Source organism: Protopterus annectens, chromosome 6.part1 (assembly GCF_019279795.1).
Source record: "Protopterus annectens isolate FY-2018-M chromosome 6.part1, PAN1.0, whole genome shotgun sequence".
Lineage (NCBI taxonomy): Eukaryota > Metazoa > Chordata > Ceratodontiformes > Protopteridae > Protopterus > Protopterus annectens.
The window spans coordinates 149,573,608-149,599,483 of NC_056738.1; the positions used below are offsets into that span (position 1 = coordinate 149,573,608).

General features: G+C 40.2%; 1 protein-coding gene across 1 annotated transcript in view; it reads left to right on the plus strand.

Annotated features, from left to right (window-relative positions):
- The window catches only part of ABCB11 (ATP binding cassette subfamily B member 11), a 991,743-nt gene that overhangs the window by 618,827 nt on the left and 347,040 nt on the right, over window positions 1-25,876 (plus strand). The window contains exon 13 of the mRNA XM_044075586.1: window positions 12,006-12,116. Within this exon, the coding sequence (XP_043931521.1) occupies window positions 12,006-12,116 (111 nt within the window). The remainder of the gene's footprint in view (window positions 1-12,005; window positions 12,117-25,876) is intronic.

The window sequence follows — 25,876 nt, forward strand, 5'->3', positions numbered from 1 at the left end:
TGGTTTGACATGCAAACCTGTAAAGAATTCATTCAAAATAAAATTATATTAACGTTAGACATACACAATAAAACTCTACCAAAAATCTTGGATATCCTTACCAATATTGGTAATAGTTCATATTTGAGAACTTCACTCATATCAATCATATACAAAATTATTAGAAGTGAATTTGTCTCTTCAGACTTATCCATTTGGAACTTTTCAACACAAATAAATAAAGAGGAGTTTACAGCAAATAACAAAAAAAATTCTTTGAAATCGGTAGGGAATTCAACATCTTCCTCATATTGGAAAATATTGGCATGAAAATTCCTACATAGGAGTTTTCTAACAACACAAAGCTGCAATAATTTATAAAACAGAAAACATAAAGTGTTGGAGATGTGAAACGACACCTGATATTGATTGGCTTCACATGATTATTGAATGCAATATAGTAACATCTTTTTGGACATACTTTAGATATTTTTGTAAAGCATTATGGTCAGATAACTGCAGTATCACAGACTCTCATGTTATTCAATGCACCAATCCCAGAAGTCATACCAAAATAATAAATACCTCTTCTTTTGGTCAATCTTATCTATAGCAAGGAAAGTCATTGCAAAATATTAGAAACAAAGTCTACTTTCTAATTTAACAGTGAATTCATTCATGTAGCTAAATCAGTTTGTAATAATGAAATTTCTTCCATAAGAATGAGAACAAGAAATACAACACATCAATTAATTGCCTGGCACTAACTGTATACATTACTAGAGAAATATTAATTGTTTGTATATGTATATTTTGTTACGATCATTGTATATAGCTCATTTTACTTGAGAAGTTCCCTAGTACCCTGGCTAAATTTCCTCTTGTCAGTATGAATATTACTTCACTCCTCGGAAAAGAGACCACTCACCTAGTGGTACTAACCTGGTCAAAAAAACATATATATATATATATATATATATACATACACACACATACATATATATATCTATTTGTGTGTGTGTGTGTGTGCGTGTGTGTGTGTGTGTGTGTGTGTGTGTGTGTGTGTGTGTGTGTGTGTGTGCTCGCGCGCGCATGTGCCTGGGTGCATGTGTGTGTAGACTTTGTAATGATAGTATAATGGAACTGTTATCAGTTCACATATCATTGATCCTAGTCTATCAGAATTACCTGACTATAGTGTATAGCTGTGATAACAAAATCCCCTTAGATGCCTATTTTTACAGTGGGCAAGCTCACCTCTCACACAGGAGCATCCCCAGATCCCTGTTACTTATGTATACAAACTCTGATATTGCACTGTCTCAGGGAAAAAGACAAATCTCCAAGACAGCACAGTCTCTGGCTTCTTACCATTTAGAGTCAGTATTTAAACATTAGAGATTGGCATTTAGAGTGTTATTATTTTGTTTTTTAGTTTGAAATTTAACATTTGTTATCATACCTCTCAGCTGTACAGATTTTTGCAGAATATCCAGATTTTTACCTCATATTTTTGGTTCATTTCTCATGATTGTGGTTGTCTAGCAAATCATTGGCAAATCACTCAGGCTTTAAGTCAGAAAATGATAGACATTTGAGTTTCAGACTTCATGCCTTCAGAAAATCTGTGCTAATGCAAAACGTGTTATACTAACTCCGTTGCATTTTGATATTAAATTTTAAGGGTGGTCTTTTAAGGAACCCTTTTGACAAACCATTGCATAGTATTATGCAGTCAGGTTTCTAAACAGGTGGTAACACTGTTCAATGCCTTAACTGATTTCTGACAATTGAAAGACTCAGTAGTAGGAGAATTATATATCAGTAGCACAGTGCTTCACAACAATGCATACTATTTTCCAGGAATCACAGCCTCAAAAATATTCACAACACTAATCATTTTAGTAGTTTAATTAAGTGACATATACATATATGCAAACAGTATTGCTCCCTTCCCCCATCATTTTTCTTTAGCTGGGTTAGCTGATAGTATGCATGTTCACCTTAAAAAGTTAGCAAGAGTAATCAATTTTGTGGCAACTCACAAAAAATGATAAACACATGTACTTATGCAGTAATGCTCCCTCAACCCCATTATTTTTCTGTGTTGATTTAACTAATGGTATACTTGTCTTTATTTAACCATTTTCTATTATAATTTATGTAACTTTTTGTTTCAAAGTTAATATGCACGTATATTCATGCAGTCTTTTATGTACTGTTAACACTAGACTTCCCTTTTAGATGAAGCAATGTCTATCGGAGTCTTTTTTCTGTGTGTGTGTGTGTGTGTGTGTGTGTGTGTGTGTGTGTGTGTGTGTGTGTGTGTGTGTGTGTGTGTGTGTGTGTGTGTGTGTGTGTGTGTGTGTGTGTGTGTGTGTGTGTGTGTGTGTGTGTGTGTGTGTGTGTGTGTGTGTGCCTGTCTGTGTTTGTTTTCTGCAGTTATGCATTTTCTGCTGTTAATTCATCATGTTATTCACTTCATGTCCTTTCCCACTATGTATAGATTACATACAGAAGAGAATTCAGGATTTCATTAAATTCTAGCTAATGTGGCTCTCTCTATATATATATATATATATATATATATATATATATATATATATATATATATGTATATATATATATATATATATACACACACATATATATATATATATATGTGTGTGTGTGTGTGTGTGTGTGTGTGTGTGTGTGTGTGTGTGTGTGAGAGAGAGAGAGAGAGAGAGAATTTCTTCCAGTAAGTTCATTTTTTAAATACAGCAAAAATACAAAACCACAGCTGATCCCAACAGATGCCTTTTTCATTCCAAGGAGACTACCATCCAGTCATTACTATTAAAGGTGCAGAGATGTCATGTGTTATTACCCTTTTGTGTCAGTCTGAGAAAGAAACCCACAAAAGCCCACTGGTCCTCATTTAATTAAGATGGACACACATTCTCCAGCTTTTTGCCAACTGCAGCCAAAATACTGACCTTCTGAACTCTTTATCAAATATATAAGCCTATAGCTGTTAAGGCAGTCTAAATTCTTGCCCAACTTTGGTAAAATAACAGTATTTGCAAACATTATTTTCATTAGTGCATAGCTTCTTTCCCATATAACTGTGAAGATGCAACAGTCCTGAAGTCAATATTTTCTGGCATTCTTTGCATGCAGCCAGATGTATTATGCCATCAGTGTCTGGTGCCAGATATATAGTTAGCTATTCTGGTGTTCTGGTGCCCAGAGCCCTCCCTGGTGCTCATGTTCAACTTTAAGTTAAGGAGCAAAAAAAAATCAAACACTTCAGCTGCCGTCCTCAGACTTGACAAGACAAAATTGCTTTTCTTTTAAACTGCAACAAGCTGCTTGCTGCATTTTCACAAACAACTGCTCCAGTTTATGCCACTAGCACAGTACTAAAGTGCTTCATTTCTAACTACAAATGCAATATACAATACCGGCACTCATTTCTGAATGTCAGTAATACACTGAAGAATGATCAGGGCACCTGGTGTTCATTCCCCTAACACTTTGTACCCGGTATGGCTGCCCCATTTGTCATATCCTTGCTATGCCTCCACCTGGTACTTTGCTTGTTAATGTAGCTAACAAAAATAATTGACATCTTTCCCTTCAAAATGAATCTTTAAAACTTAGCCTCTTTGTCCAGTACCTGAGGTAATGGAACCTGAGCCAACAACTGTACCATTCTGGCTAGCACCTTATAAGAATCACACCTAAGACAGTCAAGTATATATTTAAGTTGAGCACACAAAGCTGTTACCACAAGATTACAGATGACTATTAATACAAAAAAATATTTTATTCAGGAACTGTCATATGCTATCTCCACACACTGCTTGCTAATTAAAACAAATAACTCCAAAGTCACCTTTAGTTGGAAAAAAGGCAAATGTTTGCTTTTTATCAAAAACAAGAATCTGTACTGTCCTGTGCGTGGTGACTTCAGAACAGTTAAAGTAAATTTCATCCACATTTTGTCATGAAGCTGTATGCTTTGAGCATCTGTACTCATCAAAATGTATGACTGTCATGAATACTTGTATAATAAAATGTAAATTCACTATAAATTTCTGTAGGATGTTCAGAAAATGTCTTGCTATTTTTTGTCTCTAATCATTGTTATAAACAACTTACTAAACTGAGGACCTTGCTTACTAAGCATGAGTGCACCATGTGTTGACCAAAATTAGTACAAGGCAAAGTAAAGAAGGATGTAATAGACTCATTCCATTAACATCTTTGCTGTATCTTGTGCAAATCACTTAGCAAGGCAAAAAATAAAAAAATAATAATTTTATATATATATATATATATATATATATATATATATATAAAACAACATATTTCCACAGAACAGGAAACACTGAAAATATCATTAAAATCTGTGATTTAAGGTAATCATATCGCATGGCAGGAATGATAGTTTCATCAGATTTAGCAGTATCAGATCTAGATCTACACTTGTACATACCTGGAAAGGAAATGATCAGAGAAGATGGAGTATGAGGGATTGATTTGAGGTATTGTCAGTATGTCATACGCGTCTTCTAGGTAACCAAAATGTTGATAGTCTATTGATAGAAGTCTTAGTGAGGACCTTTTCCTAAGATATATGAGGACGGGACAATAGCTTGACTCATTGAAAGAGAAAACATTTTTAAATATCTAGCAGTAATACTAGACCCAGCTCTAACCTTCAATGCATATATTAACAATGCCATTTTGAAAACTCAGGTTTGTCTTGCAACTAGTTGCAGAAATCAATGGACTTTTCATAAAAGAAGATGGGGCAAGTCTGGCTCATGGGGTAAGTCTTCCTTCCTTGCAATTTGTCTTACCAGGGTTTGCAGGCACTTGGTAAAAATTATTAAATATACTTCAAAGTATGCAAAACAAGCTCTGTGGTTTCATCTCAGGAGCCTGACATGGGGCACTACTCTAAGTGAGAGAAACAGTCTTGGGTTAAACTACTTCTACATGCTTTGATTTTTTGAAATGCTACAACAGGTTCACAGCTGCTCTCTGCATTGCATCATGGAGTTTAAAAAACATGTACTAAATCCCTTAGATCTAGTAGCCAGATTGTTGACTGTCTACAAATATAATTTCCTCTACTTCACTTCCATATCTTTTAAATTATTGGTGGGAATGCTTTGTCAATGAATAAAATATTAGTGGTGCGAATTCCTTCTTGGATTAATAAAGTAAGGCAAAACAATAGCTAGTTTCAAGATAGTATGCAAGGCAAAACAAACTAATTACCTAAACTTTACCCTACTAATTTCCTAATTGCAACATTCATCTTTTGCCAACAAGTTTAGCTACTTAGGCCTTAATATGACTTATGTCTAGATCTATATTGTTGTTGTTTGTCTTTTCGGCTTTTTCTGGTTAGGGGTCGCCACAGCGGAACTCCGGTCCGCTAATGATTGGCAGTAGATTTTTATGGTGCTGAGTTGCCAGCCCGACGCCCAACCTTCAGCGAAGGCACACCCATTCACTCTAGATCTATATCTATTTTGTCCTCATTGCATTATAATATATACAACGGCGGCTCGTGGTATTGGACTGCCGGACTGCAGCCCTCCCACCTAGAAAAGAAAGAAAAAAAATCTGTTAAACTAAAAAACAAAAAAAAAAAAACACACGAGTCCAGACTGCAGTCTGGATAAAGAAACACAGGTACCCAGCAATTTTTGCTGCAAATGCACCCAGGAATCATTGCGGGAACGACTGCACAGAAGAGGAGGTCCGGACTGCATCGGCTGCAGGCAAATCCAATCAGGACTAAGAGGTGAGCTGCTCTCGTGGGATTACATCCAATCAGGACTAAGAGGTGAGCTGCTCTCGTGGGATGTTCATTGCGCGGGCTCAGTCAGGAGGTAGGTGCAGCAGGGTTTGGTCGCTGGCTGGCACAATGTCGCGGGTGGATTTTGGTCAGATATGATACATCATCAGGTAAGTGAATCTGAAGGGATTTGCTGTTTGTGGTCAGTCGCTGGAGATTTGCTGTCGGCCGCTGGAGGGATTTGCTGTCAGTTGCTAGAGGGATTTGCTGGTCTCTTGGTCGCTGGAGGGATTTGCTGGTCTCTTGGTCGCTGGAGGGATTTGCTGGTCTCTTGGTCGCTGGAGGGATTTGCTGGTCTCTTGGTCACTGGAGGGATTTGCTGGTCTCTTGGTCACTGGAGGGATTTGCTGGTCTCTTGGTCGCTGGAGGGATTTGCTGGTCTCTTGGTCACTGGAGGGATTCGCTGGTCTCTTGGTCGCTGGAGGGATTTGCTGTGTGTGTGTGCTGGAGGGATTTGCTGTATGTGTGCTGGAGGGATTTGCTGTGTGTGTGTATGTTGGAGGGATTTGCTGTGTGTGTGTGTGTTGGAGGGATTTGCTGTGTGTGTGTGTGTGTTGGAGGGATTTGCTGTGTGTGTGTGTGTTGGAGGGATTTGCTGTGTGTGTGTGTTGGAGGGATTTGCTGTGTGTGTGTGTGTGTTGGAGGGATTTGCTGTGTGTGTTGGAGGGATTTGCTGTTTGTGTGTGTGTTGGAGGGATTTGCTGTGTGTGTGTGTGTGTGTGTTGGAGGGATTTGCTGTGTGTGTGTGTGTTGGAGGGATTTGCTGTGTGTGTTGGAGGGATTTGCTGTGTGTTGGAGGGATTTGCTGTGTGTGTGTTGGAGGGATTTGCTGTGTGTTGGAGGGATTTGCTGTGTGTGTGTTGGAGGGATTTGCTGTGTGTTGGAGGGATTTGCTGTGTGTTGGAGGGATTTGCTGTGTGTGTGTGTGTGTTGGAGGGATTTGCTGTGTGTGTGTTGGAGGGATTTGCTGTGTGTTGGAGGGATTTGCTGTGTGTGTTGGAGGGATTTGCTGTGTGTTGGAGGGATTTGCTGTGTGTTGGAGGGATTTGCTGTGTGTTGGAGGGATTTGCTGTGTGTTGGAGGGATTTGCTGTGTGTATTGGAGGGATTTGCTGTGTGTGTGTTGGAGGGATTTGCTGTGTGTGTGTGTGTTGGAGGGATTTGCTGTGTGTGTGTGTGTTGGAGGGGTTTGCTGTGTGTGTGTGTGTGTTGGAGGGATTTGCTGTGTGTGTGTGTTGGAGGGATTTGCTGTGTGTGTGTGTTGGAGGGATTTGCTGTGTGTGTGTGTTGGAGGGATTTGCTGTGTGTGTGTGTTGGAGGGATTTGGTGTGTGTGTGTTGGAGGGATTTACTGTGTGTGTGTTGGAGGGATTTGGTGTGTGTGTGTGTGTGTGTGTGTGTGTGTGTGTGTGTGTGTGTGTGTGTGTGTGTGTGTGTGTGTGTGTGTGTGTGTGTGTGTGTGTGTGTGTGTGTGTGTGTGTGTGTGTGTGTGTGTGTGTGAAAATGCCCCAGTTGCAATATACTGGTGGTTAGACTCATGGTGGTGTGGTAGGGAATACCTCAGGCTTGAACCCTGTACCTTGTATGCAGGTTTTAAAGACCTGACTTCCCTACCCACCACCATTTGTAAAAAATTGCGGATTTTTGCCTCATATTTCATCTGATCTATTCCTTATAATATCTGTGGTTTTTAAATATTGCAATGCTTGAAATTTGATGGTGCAGTGGTAGCATTGTTGCCTCACAGTTGCAGGTTCTTGGGTTTGATTCTTGGCTGGGGTGCCTTCTTTGTGGGGGGGGGGGTCTGTATCTTCTCCCTGTGTTTGTGTGGGTTTGCTTTTGTGTCCTCCCATGTTACAAAGACATGTCTGCATTATTTCCTGGGCCTCTGCTGAGAATTGTTTTTTTTTTTGTTCCAAGTCAGACTGTCCTGATTAACAAATTGACAGGCATTTGAATTTCAGACTTCAAGTTTCTGAATGTTTACTTCCTTACATATTTGATGGTGCAGTGGCAGTATTGTTGCCTCACAGCTATAGGTTTTTCTGGTTTGATTCTTGGCTGGGGTGCCTTCTGTGTGGAGTCTGCAACTTATCCCTGTGTTTGTGTGGATTTGCTCTGGTGTCCTGCCATTTTACAAAGACGTGTCTACAGTATTTCTCCCTGGGCCTCTGCTGAAAATTGTTTTTGTTCCGTCAGAAGTAAAATTGACAGGCATTTGAATTTCAGACTTCATATTCTTCAGAAAATACATAGTAAAACAACTTTTTATTCTAGCAATAAATGTATAGTAACACAACATTTTATTATAGCAATTTTTTAAGTTTATAAGATGACTATTTGAAATTTGTCCTTATTTTTGGGACTGTAATACCCTGTTATTGGCTTGGTCCAGGTTTTTTGTGCTAAGGTTGACAGCTATGGCAAGAACTGAATTCACTGAATATGTTTGAGGGCTGTATTCCCTCATTACTGGGTTTGTCCAGGTGTTTTGTGCTAAGAGGTTGACAGCTATGGTGAGAACTGATTTCATTAAATGATAGCCATTTAAGTTTCAGTCTTCCTCTCTTTCACAAAGCAGCTGATCTGGCGTAGTGGTATGTTGCTCTTGACTGTTTTGCACAGGGACCTTGGCAGTAAAATGTACGGTGGTAACACAGCATTTTTCTTTCACAACGCAGGTGATTTGGCATAGTGGTATGTTGTTCTGACTCTTTTGCACAGGAACCTTGGCAGTAAAATGTATGGTGGTAACACAGCATTTTATTCTAGCAGCTTTCCAAGATTATACAAGCAATGTTTAATGTGTCCCTGGTTTTTGCCCTTTTGACCCACCCCAATAAATTTGGCTTTTTCCAGACTTCTTGTGCTGCAAAGTTGAGATGCAGTTGAGTATTGCGTAGATTTTACAAGGAGCTGAGAGCTGCAGGGGAAGAGAAGTTTAGTGCTGATTATGCTAAGTCAGCTCACATTGCTAATAGCACAACAGGTTGTGTACTTGCTTTTGATGCAGTAGGTTGTTGGTTCTACTCCCATAAGGGGTGAATGCTGCCGTACTGAAAGTTAAGATACTAACTATGAGCCTGTTATGAGTTTGCTATCCATTTCCTATTGCAATATTACTAGCTTATTTTTAATGTAATTTAGGCAATTTATTCCTCAGGCGCATCAGACACTTTATTTTTCGATGAAGCCATGAAATATAAAGGTGATTGCTAGCAGCAACCTCTTCATTACAGATTTATTTAACGTGGAATTATTTAGATGACTTTTACTACTTCAGAGATTGTGCATATTTACTGATAATGGTGGACTGTAGAATTGTGCATATTTACTGATAATAGTGGACTGTAGAAGTTTGAGTAGACATTTATGATGGAAATGTTCTGAATTGGGCAGTTTTGTTTCATTGTTTACTGGAAAAATGTTCAAAGCAATAGGAAGGTGTATCAAAGAGCACATGTATGTTTCATATGCAAGGGGCCTATGATTTGAAAACAGCCCAGAATTAATTTTTCTCTGCCACGGGTAAAATGTATTTTCTTTAAATGTGGGTTTTAATGTTGTTTCAATGAATGTGAGTTTCAAGGGCAGAGAAGTTTTAATGCCAAGTTTGTTTAGCAGATATCTTAGTGTTTGTGCTGTAAAATACAAAATAAAACTTTCAAATGAAGTCCATCTCACCATCATAGAAGTAAAGCAGTATGCACATTAGTGTTTATGGTAAATGGAGTGAAATAGCCAAGTAATGGTTCATTGGAATGGCTGCAGAGGCTCCATTCAACCATGATTTTGTCAGGGGGGAAGGGCAGCAAACTCAGACAGGCCCAGCTGAACTATACCTCCCAACTGTCCAGATTTTCAAAGAATGAATAGATTTTTGCTTCTTATTTTGGTTTGTTCATAAAATTTGTAGTTTTCTGGCAAATCATTTAGGAATTAAGTCACTGAATAATGATACACTGAGTTTCAGACTTCATAACCTTCAGAAAAATGCATGTTAAAGTAAGAGCTGTTCTATCAATTGTCTCAATTTATACAAGAGCAATTTTTAGTACTGTTTATATGTTCCCCAATATATTTGGCCTTGTTCAGATTTACTGCATTAACAGATTGAGAGGTACATGCAAATAAATTGCTTTATAGAATTAGGCATAGCCAACCTCTCAACTGTCCCCGATTTTGGCTCAAAATGTTGCTCTTCCCCCTAATAATCCCTCTGCAAAATAGCAATTTTGGAAGAAAACATGGAGGGTTTACAATTAAGAAATAACTGTAATAATCAAAGTTATAGATTACTTGAAATGCATGTAGATTCTTTTATTTTGTCAGCTGCTCAAGTTAGCAGTACTAATATTAAAGTGTCCCTTCTTTGACAGGTTCCCAGCTGTATTGTGTGGCTATTTTATATTTTTGGTCCATTTTTCATAAAATTGTGTTTTTTGGCAAATTAGTGACAAATCACTAAAGACTGAAGTTAGAAAATGACAGACATTTGAGTTTCAGATTTTATACCCTTAAGAAAATTCATACTAATGCAAGACTTATTCTATTATCTTTCTAAGTTTATTAGAGCAATATTTAAAAATTGTCCTTATTTTTGGGCCTTTGCCCACTTCTGTGTATGGCTTTGTCCAGATTTCTTGCTCTGAGGTTCAGAGGTATGACAAATGTGTCAGGGCCATCACAGTCAGCCAGAGACATTTCAAATTGTGACATACTTGTTGCACCCCACTCCCCCATGTAGTGACTCTGGATGTGTCTAAGCAAGGCAAGGAGTAGTTATGCAGTGTAAATGTGCAGTGTGTCCCCCCATCCAAGGTAGACACAAGTACTACAGTGGCTTTTCATCTGTCCTTGATTTTGCAGAACGGTCTGGTTTCTGTCATATTTTTGTACTGTTTTTATGCTTATTACTCAGATTTATGCTTATTACTCAAAGTGTCTGTTGCTCTGTGTTTAAGTAGCAATGCTTTAATGACCATAAGGTAAGCTTGTCTGAGATCATAAGATGCAAGTAAGCTTTAATAAGCATACTGTTAAAGAATTGCCAACATTGAAAGCCTTTCTGTTGTTGCCATGCAGAAAATACTTGACTAGATAATGTATAAGCCTTTGGTATTAAAGGGCAGGATTCCATTATTTTAAAAAGCTCATTACACTTATTGGAGATTTCCAGTCATCTCTACAGACTTTACCCGTAAACTAAACAGAATGCCAATCATGTGTGGTCCATAACCTGTACAGTAATCCTTTAAGCAATGTATCTTGAGCTTGTTTATTGTTTGCTTTTCATTTTTTACTTTGATCATGTTTTCCCCATGAAACAAGTAGATAGAGGTCAGGCAGCAGGTCTTTTTTGGATAAGAAACATTTTTACAAGTGGGGGCATCACAGATTTCTACTTTCAGCATGTTACTTGGTGCTTTAATAAAGCTGAATATAAATTATAATTAGAACTGCAGTGCAAGGAGAAGTGGTTTGAGTTGAGTGCTTCTGGTTTTTCTTGTACTTGATTTTGACTGGCATTCCAGTAATGTATTTAAAAAGTAATTTATTTTTTCATGCCTCACAACCTTTTGTTTCCATCTAGATAATAAGTAAGCTGTCATGCAGCCAATGCATTGAAATATTTTTATTCTTCTACACTTATTTTTGTCTTGATTGGACTCTCATAATGATGGTTTGCCACCCAGGGCAGCGTATTTAATTAAAGTTAGTTTTTGTGGTTGTGAGCATAGCTCCTCCCCTTTGTAGTTGGCCACACCCCTTCCCCTTGACCCCACCCATTCAGCTGTCTCCTGCAGCCCCCCTTTGATTTGAAGTCACCAGCCGCCAATGATATATATATATATATATATATATATATATATATATATATATATATATATATATATATCATATAATGTGGTTGTTGTCCTGATTTGTGAAATACATTTATTTTCCTATAAATGGCTTTTTATTGTTTTACTATATTATTGCATCAGTGTACTTATTCTGAGTAATATTTTCCATTTTCATTCATTTTGATTTTATGTATATTTTCTGTATGCAGAAAAAGTCATAACACCATAAGGCCCTATAGGTTCTGTTTGCCTATACATAAAAAGAAATAAATAGACCTATAAATTGTGGAGATTATTTAAAATTTTTTTTTTTTTATTTCAGACACCACAGATTGACTGCATGTCAGAAGAAGGATATAAACTGGACAAGGTGAAAGGTGACATTGAGTTCCATAATGTCAGCTTTAATTATCCTTCCAGACCAGAAGTTAAGGTTTGTATCAGAACTTTTTAAATATAGCTTAAAGTATGTTCCTGACAACAATGAGAATGACACTTTACGCAGAGTAGCACCTCTTACCTTGGTTAGGTCTCACTGTGGTAATTGACTGTCATCAGGCAGGTGCACCAGGGTAATGTACCCCATCAATTCCATCCATTTCATAGCTGGCAGATCCCCTTAACTTCTACTGAAAGGACAAATTCATCAAGTTCAAACATGGAATACTCTACAGCCAAACTCAGAACTAAGCACACCTTGTCAGTGGTTAGCAATAGTGATACAAGTGCATACTAGGGCACCATATTACAGCTGCCTGGGACGCACACCTTGTCAGTGGTTAGCAATAGTGATACAAGTGCATACTAGGGCACCATATTACAGCTGCCTGGGACTTTTCTGCTCTTCTTCCTCTTATGGTAGATTACGCAGCTAAGTAGTTAAGATATTACAGTTTTATATATCTTATGGTAAAGGTCATGTGATAATCTCAAAGCTTGTATAGGGAACAATAATCTAATGCAATTGTGCATTCATACAAATCTTGTGACCTTCTATGAATTTTGGCCTGAGAAGTAAAATAAGGAGTGTGGCCAAATCATATAGCTTAACACATGAAAGTATACAGACTGTGACATGTACGCAGACCACTTTTGTTTTTTTATGTAAGTAGACTTAATGTGCTATGCTCCCTAACTTGATAGCATTAATCTGAATAATGTCAGACATTTGACATTATTTGACATCACACTTCTGTAAAATACCCATTTTTCACAAATGTTATTCTCTGTTGGGGATGAGGAACTAAACTGCTTTGTTTTTTTATACTGACATTTGTTTTTTTCTGTGTTCATTAAAATGGAAATTAAATTTTCACTGCAGTGAAAGTTTTTTTTTTTAATCTTATTCTTAGAGTGACTTTTTTTTTACTTTTCCAAAATGAGGTCTGAAGTACCCTCACTGCACTTTTCATCTTTCACATCTTTTTAGTAACTATTAGTGCATGTGTAATTTACAGGAGGTTAAAAATGGCTTCACTTGTTGTTAGTTTCGTATGTGAAACTTTAAAACCTGAACCTAGTATTTTACTGATCTGTTTGTTCAGCTAATTTTTTCTTAGTGGACCTGATTACTGTGGCCCACCATATAACTTCCTTTGATTCATCTGAGAGGTGTTTTATCTGTTTTGTTCCAGCTTTAAATGATTTTCAAGCACTACTGAGTTCTGCATTTATTGAGATCAATCCTTCACCTCTAGTTGGCAGCAGCAGGTGTAATTTTATATTTGCACATAAAACACTGTGCTCGGTATCATGCTGAACTGTGCATTTTAGGTGTTATGTTTAAGAGTGACTAAATATTGTAGCTTACTAACAAGCTTGCCATTTCTGTGTAAATTGTATTTAGTATAGACAATGCTACCTATTTTTCATTGTCACATTCACCTCTTTCTTAGCAGCCAGTGGCCTGTGCAGTTGCTGCGTACTTCAAAGGTTTGTCACAATGGATAGGCACACGTTCTAGCTTTGCATTAGAAACACACATTCTTACTGTGTGACAAATAAAACTTGCCTTGCAACAGATTGCACTGAGATTCTTGATTACTACACCCTGTAGGGTTGCCACTTTTGACTGTGGCTAAAACCGGACTTAGGCCACATTCCACACACCTCTCATAACCACACTCATATCCTGCCCACTTTACACCCATTTCATGATGTTAGCATCACATCAGATGAGGGGGAACACCCTCTTTTTCCAATTGTGATGCCTTTTTTTCTGCAGATTTACTATGCTTTTTGTAAAATAAAAAAAACATAGTAAATACGCCTATTTAACAAACTCAGATAGTCTGTTTCTTTTTTTGAGACAGAATACCAGAGTTTTTGTACAGTGTTTTCTGGACTACCGGACAATTAGTTTGATTTTCAGATAGTCTGGAAAAAAAACAGATGGGTGGCAACCATAACTCCCTGTCAGAAAGTGTGGTGTCACTTTTATTCAAAACTGGAAATGCAGGGGGCATGGCCAAGATGGCTAACTGAGAGCAGCAACTGATAGAAGCTCTATGACTGAAAACTTTTCTCTTGCAGAAAATGTAACCAAAAAATTAAAATTTGAAAGATACTTGCTAGCTAGTTTTATTCATTAATAGTCAGAGAAAAGATTTATAGCTCCAAGTTTTTCAAAAGTTATATTTGTCTGTCAGAATTTCAACTGTTTGGTTAAGAGAGGAGAGACTTCAACACGAGTCACTCAAGAAATGGTACTCTGGATTCTTGAGTTAAAAAAGACATTCAGTCAATATTATCTGGTACACAGGGTATATTACTTAAAATAGACAAACTGAATGCAAAACTGGAATGTTTCAAAGAAGAGACCAGAAAGAAGATGGAACATTTTGAAGCTGTTATGAAACAACAAGGGGTACAAATCAGCAGTATGGAAGACACTTTGAATGATCATGAAAGTAGAATAACTCAAGGAGAGTCTCAGACTGACCCCCGGATTTACTATTCCTCCGTGCAGGACTAGCTTAGTCCGGCATGGAGGCAGCCATTTAGGAACAGGATGGCAGTGTGCCATGCATAGTAATGAGGCATTCTGCCTGAGCTCCTAGGCTTACACGGAGCATGTAAGAGTGCAGGGGGCATGTCTGAGAGCAGAGCTCTCAGAATATATATGCCCCCCGCAATGAAGAGCAGCAGAAAGGGGTATGAAATGAGTGAGACCGGTCATAGGTGACTGCATATCCCCACCAACAATTCCCCTTGTGTACAACAGCAACAGTATACATAAATAAAATGAAGAAACCCTTTATTTTTTTTTAAATCTGACTAAAGCTAACCGTAGGTGCATGGGTGTGCCCATCACTTAGCTACAGTTAATGCAGCTTAAATGGCTGAAGAGGATAATAAGGAAGATATGTGCAAATGAAGCAGCATAGCAATAGTGTAGTGGGCAGAACATTCGCCTTATGAGCAGGCATTCCTGATTTGAGTCCCACTGCAGAACATTCCATTTTCCATGGCAAAGCATGTTATGAGTAATATTTATGTTGCATAACCCACTAAATAACATATTTTCAAGAACTGGAGTACTGCAGTAAATGCACATGTGAGGTATAAGTGTCATAATGAATAAGGCACTAGTAAGAAGGTTTAAGCACAAATAAGCAGTAGTAAGCATATTTAAGCCCGTTTGTGCAGCAGTAAGCAATGCCTACACTGGTTAAGCAATTCTAAAGCTAACTCTCTGTAAGCAGATGTAACAGCAGGTTAGCAGTGCTTACCACCGTGCAAACCCACTTACAAATGCTCAAAAGTACCTTAATCACTCTGTATCCAACGGCCATTGTTCTGTCCATCAACAAAATAAACAACCATGCACATCTCGAACCCAAGACCCTATACACCATAGTCACAGTAGTTAACCACCAAGCCATTACAGAAGTACAAATGAAGGAGGTATCAGCAAACAAGTCCTCACCATAGTAAAACCAAACTGAACCTGTGAAAGGAATCAATATACAATCATATGTTCCATAACCCACTAAATAAGATAAATATGTGAACTGGAGTACAGCAGTAAGCCCAGACGTGAGGTGTAACTGTAATAGAGTGTTGACATCCCCAATAAAACACAAGGACCCCCATAGAGTGTACGTACATATTAATCATGGATACCAGGCATACATATAATGTGTAATGAATAATAACTCAATGCCAAAAAGGAATTATAATGCAAAGTCTAATGTAAGCAACGCTAAGCATTGCAGAGGCCAGCTTAGGAGGTGTAAGCAATGTGTAGGCCAGCTAACTCATTGTGCCCAGTGGTATATCCCTTTAAACAATGCCAACCTTAGGTAAGCAGATTTACCCATAGCTTAGCCTTTTCAAAACTGGCCAATCATGGAAAAGTGATGAAAATTGGCCTTACTTAAACCCAAGAGGCAGGAATACATCTCATAACTGGTTGTAGCTTCCCCTTGCAGGCACTATGGCAGTAAAGGGAGAAGTTGTGCGCTTTCGGGTTCAGTGCTGGTGCATCCAGGAGTCCAAGGTCATGGCAGGACTCCTTGTCAAAGACCATGATCAGAGACTGCTGCAGGGTCAGTAACAGGGCTCCCAATATAAGGCAGAGGCCTGGGACCATCTCGCCCATGACTTCACCAGTGCCACTGGCATACCCCAAACTGGTGAGCAGGTCAGGCACCACTATGCCAACCTGAAGCGGCATAAGACGATCCTCTTGGAGGAGTGGCTCCAAGAGGCTAGAGCGGCAGGGGATGTTCCAGCCGTGTGTAGGTATCACCCCAGTATGTGTGTAATAATTGCCAGCTCAGGTATATCATGGATAGGTATGGCTAAATATTCCTCTTATGTCCCTCACAGCTGCAATGGAGTGGGCCGTGAACCAGGAGGCCCACATCAGTCGCCTGGCGAGGTTGCGTTTTGAGGCAGGTCAGGAATACTCATGCATTTACTGTCATAGGAAATAAAAATAAAAGAGTAGTAAATTAATTGCCTGTATAAAACCTGTATTGTTCAAAGCAAGTACTGCATACACTAGAGAATATGGCAGGAAGTGTCTCATATTGTTTGTATATCAATTAAAGTGTAATAGCCTGACAAAACAGGTCTAACTGCTGGACTGCATGTATATATTCCGGCATTATATGGTAATGTAGATTTGCAATCATGTAACAGTACTGTTGCATTAAGCATTGTTACCCATACCGTGCACCATAAATTGAATGTGTAGGAATGCCTGTATATGACAGGTCTAATCCCCAGAGGCCATTTAATACAACTGAGAGACACATAGACAGTAAACAGGGAAGATTCAGACAACAAAAACAGAATAGCACATGCAACTGAGATGTGAACTGTTTTTTTTTTTTTTTATCACACACAGCCATGGTTCGAATCCTGCCAGTGGTAGTAGTCTGCATACAGAATCATACCCCACAACTGTACAGATATGTCCAGAATGTCCAGTAAAGTGGCCCATATCTGTTGCCTATCAACCTGTCCCCCTGGGAAGTCAGTGGGATGATCCCAGATGTATAGGCAGCAAACAGAAAATACAACTGATTGACACACATCTATGAGAACAAAGCTGGCACACTAGCAACTCCCCAATACCTTATGTGACTAAGAAGCCATGTATGTCCGATTTACACCCCAATTTGTCAAGCTGTGGTCAGAGTAAGTACAGTAACAGAGTGAGATGTATGTGCATAATAGTAATGTGGAATCTGGAATTGTGTGTGGGAACATTCAGGTAGTGCTAATAAACATTCCTTCCACAGGTCTGCCAGATGCCACTACTGTGCACAGAAATACAAGAATGATATGCAGTTGCTCTGAATAATGAGGTATTACACAACGCTGTCACCCACACTGTCCTACAACATATAACTGTCTTGGAAATCTGTATATAAGAGTGTTGTAATACAAGGTCAGAATGCAAAAGCACAGTGGATTAATAAGACAGAAAGCAGGTAGGAGATATATAGCAATATTTATATAGCAGACACAACTGTGATGGACAGTGTTTAAGTTGTAGCAGACACAGCCATGGTCTGAATCCTGGGAGTGGAATAAGGCTGCATACAGAATCATACCCCACAACTGTACAGATGAGGCCAGAATGTTCAGTATATGGGCCCATATCTGCTGCCTGTCACCCTGTCCCCTTGGTAAGTCTGTGGGATGATCTCAGATATATAGCCAACAAACAGGGAATACAAGTGATTGTCGAACATCTATGAGAACATACCTGTCACTGTAGTAACCCCCGAAACTGTTAGGACAGTAATATTTCATGTATGTCCTATCTACACTCCCATGTTGTCAAGCTGTGACCAATGTGTGTACAGTAACGGAGTGAGATGTATGTGCATAATACTAATGTGTAATCTGGAACTTTGTGAGGCAACAGTCAGGTAGTGCTAACAAACATTGCTCCCACAGGTACGTCGGATACGAACACTGTGCTGAGAAATACAGACCATTATAACCTGTACTGGTACTGTTCAATCTGGTATTGTAGGAAATTCTGAGTGTTGCAGTCACACTGAATAATAAAGTATCACTGGCCACTGTCACCCACACTGTGCTATATAATATAACTGTGTAGGAAAGCATGTACATGTGTGTGTCAGGTCACTAAAGGTGGAAGAGGGCAATATTCTAGATATGTCAGCATGTGGTCAACACAACTAGTTCATGTGTAACAATGACAACAGCCATATCACTGTCCAAACTAAGGCTATAGGGTAGTGTAGTAAGACTTGTAAGGTACAGATAACAGCACTGACTAGGAAAGTAATGTGGACTTCAGGAATATACTAGTTGTTAATTGACATCTTTCTCTCCCCCCCACCATATCTCCAACAATAATCACCATACCCACTCCAACTGGTATGTACTGACACCGATGTTCTTATAATGTCCAATTGTTTGATAAATAATGTAATGGTTCCCATGCATGTGCTATATTGAATTATTCCACCATTGGTGGCATGGTGCCATCAATGTACCTGCATGCTGTTCTTATTACCACTGTGGTCCCATATATGCATGTGTTCTGTTTGCTATGCAACTGTTCCTTATCTGGTACCTGGGTTAATGGGAATATCTATGTATGCTGTTATACCTAACCCTGGAATGTGTTGACTATTACTAACCCACATATGATGATGAAATCTAAACACTATAGCACGCTTGGGAAGGCCGGTCCCAGCGGACCCACCTTTCCCACCTCAGCTGGCTATGGTACCGGGCACCAGCATGTCTGGGGCCCAACCCAGGACCTCCCTGTCCATTGGTCCTGCACCACCTTTGGGTGGAACCGCCTCAGGGGATGGGGCTTGCCCCGCTCTGACAGGCACCTGTCACCTGTCGCCAGGTCGGGGTCATGGTGCGTAGAGTGATCAACCAACAGTTTGGTGATCTTCTACACCAACTTGAGGGCCGCATGTCACAATTAGAGAGTCAGCCTGGCTCTGTGTCTCAGCCCCCAGCACAGCCACCTTCGGGCCTGTAAAGGTGCAGTGGTGACTGCCCATGGGTGGGGACCTCAGTTCCACTGTTTCCACTAGGGTGCCTGTGGGCTTCCAATTTCCAAACACCCCTCCCCATCAAGGTGTTTACCCCCCACAGGTGTCATATACCCTGTATGCATCTTGTTTGTCTTGTCTGTTAACCTACCCAACCTATCTCCCCAAATATACCAGGTCTATATCAGAACATCGAAGTATTAAATCCTTGAATGTTCTGATATCGAACACTATTCAGCGAACAGTAAGAATAGCGAAGCTGCAGAACAGCAAATTCTTTCCTCAGGAAAGAATTTGGTTGGTCATTTCTGTGGCTTCGCTATTCTTAATGGTGTGGTGGAAAGTTATGGGCTGGGTTCAGGTAGGTGTGCGACTGTATGTACATTAGGGTTAGAGGCAGGTTAAATGAGTTAGGATTAGGGCGCGGGTTAGGCATGTGTGCAATAGTGACAGACTTTAGGGTTAGGGACGGTTTAAGTGAGTTAGGGTTAGAGCACAGGTTAGGTGAGTGTGCAATAGTGATGGACCTTAGGGTTAGGGTTTGGGTTAAGGTAAATGTGTAGATAGTAGTGTATGTTTAGTTTAGTGTAGCGCTAGATGTAGGAATTTAAGTATATGTGTGTGGTTGCTGTTTGTTTGATGTGCTTGTGTTGTGTGTATGTTTCAGAGCAGCAAATTTTTTCCATGGGAAAAAATTTGCTGTACTGAATGTTCGATATTTTCATGTTTAGATGTTTTGGGGCTGATGAAATAGCGTTCGCTATTTTCATCTTTCGATAATGTGATATAAATGCATAAACCTACTACCCCTCCCCAACATCCCACTCTCACCTGAAATAAAAAAAAAGGCAATCTGTTCCCACAAAAAAATCTCGCCCTATACATAGCTGTCCATTTTGCACATGTGTCCACTGGACACATGTAATCCAGTCTAATTGCCATCACAATGTATTATTCTTGTCCACACCCCCTCCCAGGGGTTTGAGTGTCCAAATCAACCTCCAAATTCAGTGTATATGCACAGCTGTTGCTGTAGACGAAATGGGCAGCTATGGACCTTCCCTACACCCTTTCTGCACATCCCTGGCTATTTTCCCTTCTGTCTTTCCCTCTGTGTGCCCCTTTTTTCACCACTTTCCTATCAACCCCTTTTTCTTTTCTTTTAAAGAAATTAGCATGGAGGTAAGTGGGAGTAAGCACTTTTAAGCAGCAGTAAGCGGGTTGAAGCCTGTTTGTAGGGGGGTAAGCTATGCCTACACAGATTAAGCAATTTAGAAAGTGAGTATAAGAAACTCTAACCAGAAGTTAGCAGTGCTTATCTCCACGCAAACCCACTTACAACTGCTTTAAAGTGCCTTAATCACTCTGTAGACTGTGTAGTGATCTGCCCAGCAACAAAATAAACAGCCTCTGCAAGGCTCAAACCCAGGACCATCCACTCCATAGCCAAAGTGATGTACCACTAAGCCATGTCAGATCTATATAACCCTGATGTTTTCAAAAACATATCACTCAGCCCAGTCATTCAACAGTACAGATAATGTATTCCAACATTTAGATGTATATGTGTCTGTGTAAATATATTACTATCTCAACAGACACTATATATACATATCTATAAATATATCTGAACATATATATATGCAAATGCCTACATCTATAGATCTATATCTCTACACCTATATGTCTAAATATACACAGCAAGTTACATATATGCAAGCAGATATATATCTATGTAGGTATATACAGACATAGTTTTATATATATGTAAGCAGATATATGTATATATATATATATATATATATATATATATATATATATATATATATATATATATATATATATATATATATGTATATATATATATATATATATATATATATATATATAGGTATATATGGACATACATCTGTAGATAACAATGGGAAAATAACTAAGACGTATATGTCCACATGCACGGTTAATGAGGTTGAGGAGCCCCAAACAATATACGTCTTGTACGAATAGGTATATCCCCCCCACAGTCAAACACGTCCGCCCTGCAATACACTACCAAATGTTGCAGAACCAGGACCTGACACAACATGGGCACAAGATGTTAACAGTACTAAAGCCCACCTGTATGATGTCAGGCTGGTATTGGTAACATATCATGCAGTACAGTCTGGCTCCCATAGGAAATATAAAATGTGGAAACTATCAACATCCCCAGGATACATATACACAGACACATATATGCAGATGCAGATATACATATATGTGTGTGTGTGTGTGTGTGTGTGTGTGTGTGTGTGTGTGTGTGTATATATATATATATATATATATATATATATATATATACACACACATATATATATATATATATATATATATATATATATATATATATATATACATATATATATATATATATATATACACACACACACACACATATAGATATAGATATACATGTGACCACACATACACATGCAGAGATATGTGCAGTAAGATACATATGTAGAAGGTGCACACAATATGGAACAGCCACTATGCCTACAGTTAACACCTTAACAACTGGACACTGTATGAGCCACCCATAAAAATGACAATCGTTGCCTGCAACATATACCCACAGAGATGTCATAGGATAAAACACCACACAGGTTTGCAAAAATAGAAAACCTTTATTTGTGTACTATTACAGTTTTATATGCCATGTCATATAGCTGTTCAGACACTGACATCCATATAAACAGAGTAATGCAACTGTGAAATAGATATACTAATACAATGGTCTGGAAAGGTTCACAACTGTTGCTGTCCAGGCCACGCCCTTCAAATTGTGCAATAGTAAAGACAGACTGTGCCACAGGATACCAAACAATCTACAGTAAGTAATGCAGGTGTATAGTTTAGCAGCCTCTATCTACAATCTGTACACAATCACTAGGTGGTAAAGACTTCAGTTGACCAAACGGGATATAACTGTTACATAACAAGGCATAACTGACATCATCACAAGCTGGCAGTGTGTGCAACATGGATGGGTATGTCACATGTTAGTCCCTTGTTGGGACCACATTGCCCCGTCTGTGAAGTATGCAATGGGAATATGGGGAAGTATGGCAGGTACACTTGTGTAGGTGATCAGGATTGGTAGATACAGAGGACAGTCTACAGGGGTGGTATGTGACACATGTGGTTGGTAAACACTGTGGATGGTGTGTGTGGTCTGTGATGTGGATGCCCCATGGGCCCCAATATGGGCACAATGGGAACAAGCCTCCCACCCACTGCTACTCACAACAGCAGTCCACGTCCTGAAGGTGCCTGGTCTGGAGGCTGAGCAGGAGGAGCATGTTGGCCCTGTGAATGTGTACTGGGTGCCTTAGACTGATGTAGCACATCCCACATGTGTCTGTGAAGCCCGGTAAGAAACAGACCCTAGACCTGACCTCAGAAGACAGGAACATGTCTGTGTGTGCCCCAAGGGGAAGATCAGCATCCCCTGGGTGGTTCAACCTGATGGTATTGCTGGAACAGTACATGAGGAGGCCCCAGGTTGGGACACGTATGTGATGTGGCCAGGTATCATGGGCAGATGGTTGTGGAGAGGTGGATCTGCTGGCCAATAGAACATATACATGTTATTGTGTCACTGTTATATAACATATGTTGGTAGTAATAGTCTACATAATCCCGGTACATGTCCAACAGCATGCATAGATATCCCCAATAACACAGAATGTCAGATGTGCAGCAATCCCAGAGCAGCCATACCACTGGCATATATGGAACCATAGTGGTCCTGACAATGGCATGCAGGTGAATAGTCTGGAACAGGCCAGCAATGATAGTGTCCATACAGGGGACATGGCTACAATCACATAGCAGAAAGTGTGGTACAATAGAATATCTGTCCCACCGGTAGGTAAGCTGTAGCCATACCTAATGAGTTGTGTGTACAGTTTGTTGAAGCTGATATGGTGGGGGGGTGACAGAGATGTGTATTATGAACTGTGGTAACCTTGCTGTATGAGTTGCTCAGACCTGTGTCCATCTTTATGTCTTTCAGCCAAGATGGCACATGCATGGTTAGCCACCTATTCCCATGCGGAGAATGAAGTGTTGATAGCACACTTGATCCAGCACTATCCAGTGCTGTTTGGCAGGGCTGCACATGAGCAGCAGGAGTGGACCGCCCTGTGGAATGACCTAGTCCACAGTGTTAATGATGTCGGACTGCACAACCGCAGTTATGAGCAGATCCAGCATCATTGTACTGACCTGCTTCGCAATGCCAGTTGGCGTGCTGCTGCAGTCCGGGGATTACCTCACCACAGGGGGCGCCATGCCATCCATCCCCCCTGACATGTGTGGAGGAGCTCCTGGTCAGCCTCGTGGCACCTGCCCGTCTGGACAGCCAACAACCACTGGACTCCATCATGGAGGTGAGTGTCACCCACACACCGGCTGAGAAGCGTGCAGATAAGGACACAGGGCACATCAGCAGACCACTGTTGAGTATACATCCGCATTGGTACAGTAGATCATGCCTATCTGAAATGTCATAGATATATTGTGTTGCTGCACTGTAGTAATAAACAGATGTCCAGATGTGGTAGTATCATGGGAATCTACCGTTGAAGTATGGTAATACTGCACCCACCCTGTAGCACTGCCACAGGTGTGGCCACTGACATTGCATCTGTCACCCTCTTATGTTGGTCCCTCCGGGATACCACTAAGGCAGCAGCCTGTAGCTGGTGAGTATGTTTTATGTAGATGCTTGCCAACACACCAGGCATGTAATGGGGATGGCATATTCCACACACACATCTAACACACCCACCCTGAATGCATGATGTACATGTGCATGTACTGTTGCTGTGAAATGCATGGTTTCACAGGGGTGACTATGAAGGGGTACTGGAAGGGTATGTCAGACACCTGCATGATAACTAACATCCTGTCATTACAGAATGTGTCCACAGGGAGTAACATACTGCTGGTAGACATGACCTACAGTAGTGACATGTTCAGAACAACACTCATATACAGTACAACACCAGTGTATATACCTGTAGGACAATTGCAACTGCTGCAGAGATATACTATGTCATTAGGCATTACAGTAGTCCACATTATCAGCTGGGTCTAGACTGCAACATGTGGTGTTCAGTGTATAGGACACTGCAAAGTGACACACATGTGTAGGGCTTACTTGTCATGCATCTGCATAAAAGCTAAAGGAGGGGGTGTCTCAGCATGATACACCAGTGCACTGCAGCAGGGATCCTAAGGATGGTAGGAATGGCTCTATCTGCACATAGTCGGCTTCATGACCTGTGGCAGCCATAACCTACCCACACAGCAATAGTGATGGCAGTGTGTGAACACCATGGGATGTGCACATGAGTAGACCTTGCAATCATGCAGAATAGGGGGACATGTGTAGGGCAGACTGAACATACACTGGCAAATGCAGATGGCCCATGCTGGTATACCCCTGCCAGGAGCAGTGACTGCTGTAGTACACACAACAAGAGGTGCGATAAACCGTCATAATAAGGGTGTGCACACATATGCCCACATGGTGTGTATGCATTGTGGTCAGCAGCCACACACCTAACACAATCTGTAGACACTGCATGTGAAAGTACAGGACATATGTCACATATCGGGCTCGTGTACTGCTAAGATATGCGGTGATGTGGTCCCATGCCAGATCACGGATGTGTGTGTAAAAGCGATAATGGTGTGTACACCCCCCATAGCCACGGCATGCTCTAATGGTTGTCAGTGTAAGAGTATTGCAGTGGTCATACATGGTCTGTTGATGTTAACAGCTGCAAATCAGGCATCAGGCATTCACCAATGGCAACTGTCCACATATCATTCTAGGTATGTGTTGCTGAAAAACATAGGGGCTGTGAGAAGTACAGCTGACATAACTGACACAGTACTACACATTTGTCAATGGGTTGTACACCTTTGAGTTGTGGTGCACAGTACATGGCAGGGTGCAGAACAAGTGCACAGCAATACTGTGCACATGGGTGCAGTGGTATACATGGGAAGGGGCATCATCTAGTGACACAGCACATGCATCACACACATGTATACTGTTGCTAGCATGGATTGACTATAGCTGAACTGCATGCTGTTCTGTACCATATGTTCTGCATGTTTGTCGATGGGTAATAGGAGGACTGGGAGTACTATCATTGTGCAACCTCACCTGTATGCGTGCGTGTGTGTGTCCTGGTGGTTAGTTAGTTTGGCTGCAGGGTCACTCTGGTGAAGTGGAGGGAGGTAGATGCATGTAGGATGTGTGCGTGCATGTGTGTGTTTGTGTGGGTGGCCACGTATGCACATGTGTGATTGTGGGGTGTTCATATAGCTGTACCTCCCTTTGGGACCATGCAGTACATGGACATGGACTGCCACATTACACACCAGGAATACCTGTCATGTGTGTAATCACAGACAGCAAATAGTATAATATGTTCTGTAGCATGGCACAGGCATCCAGAGGGAAGGTAGACACCAGGTACACCCTTAATATTGCAGAAGGTAGAGAGGTCACCCACAACCCATGTATGCAGCTCTAGAGATGCATTGGGAAGTACTAGTCAACACCAGGGAGTGTACCCAAATATTACAGTTGCCACATGATAGGATGAAGGAGCAGCATATCTGGCAT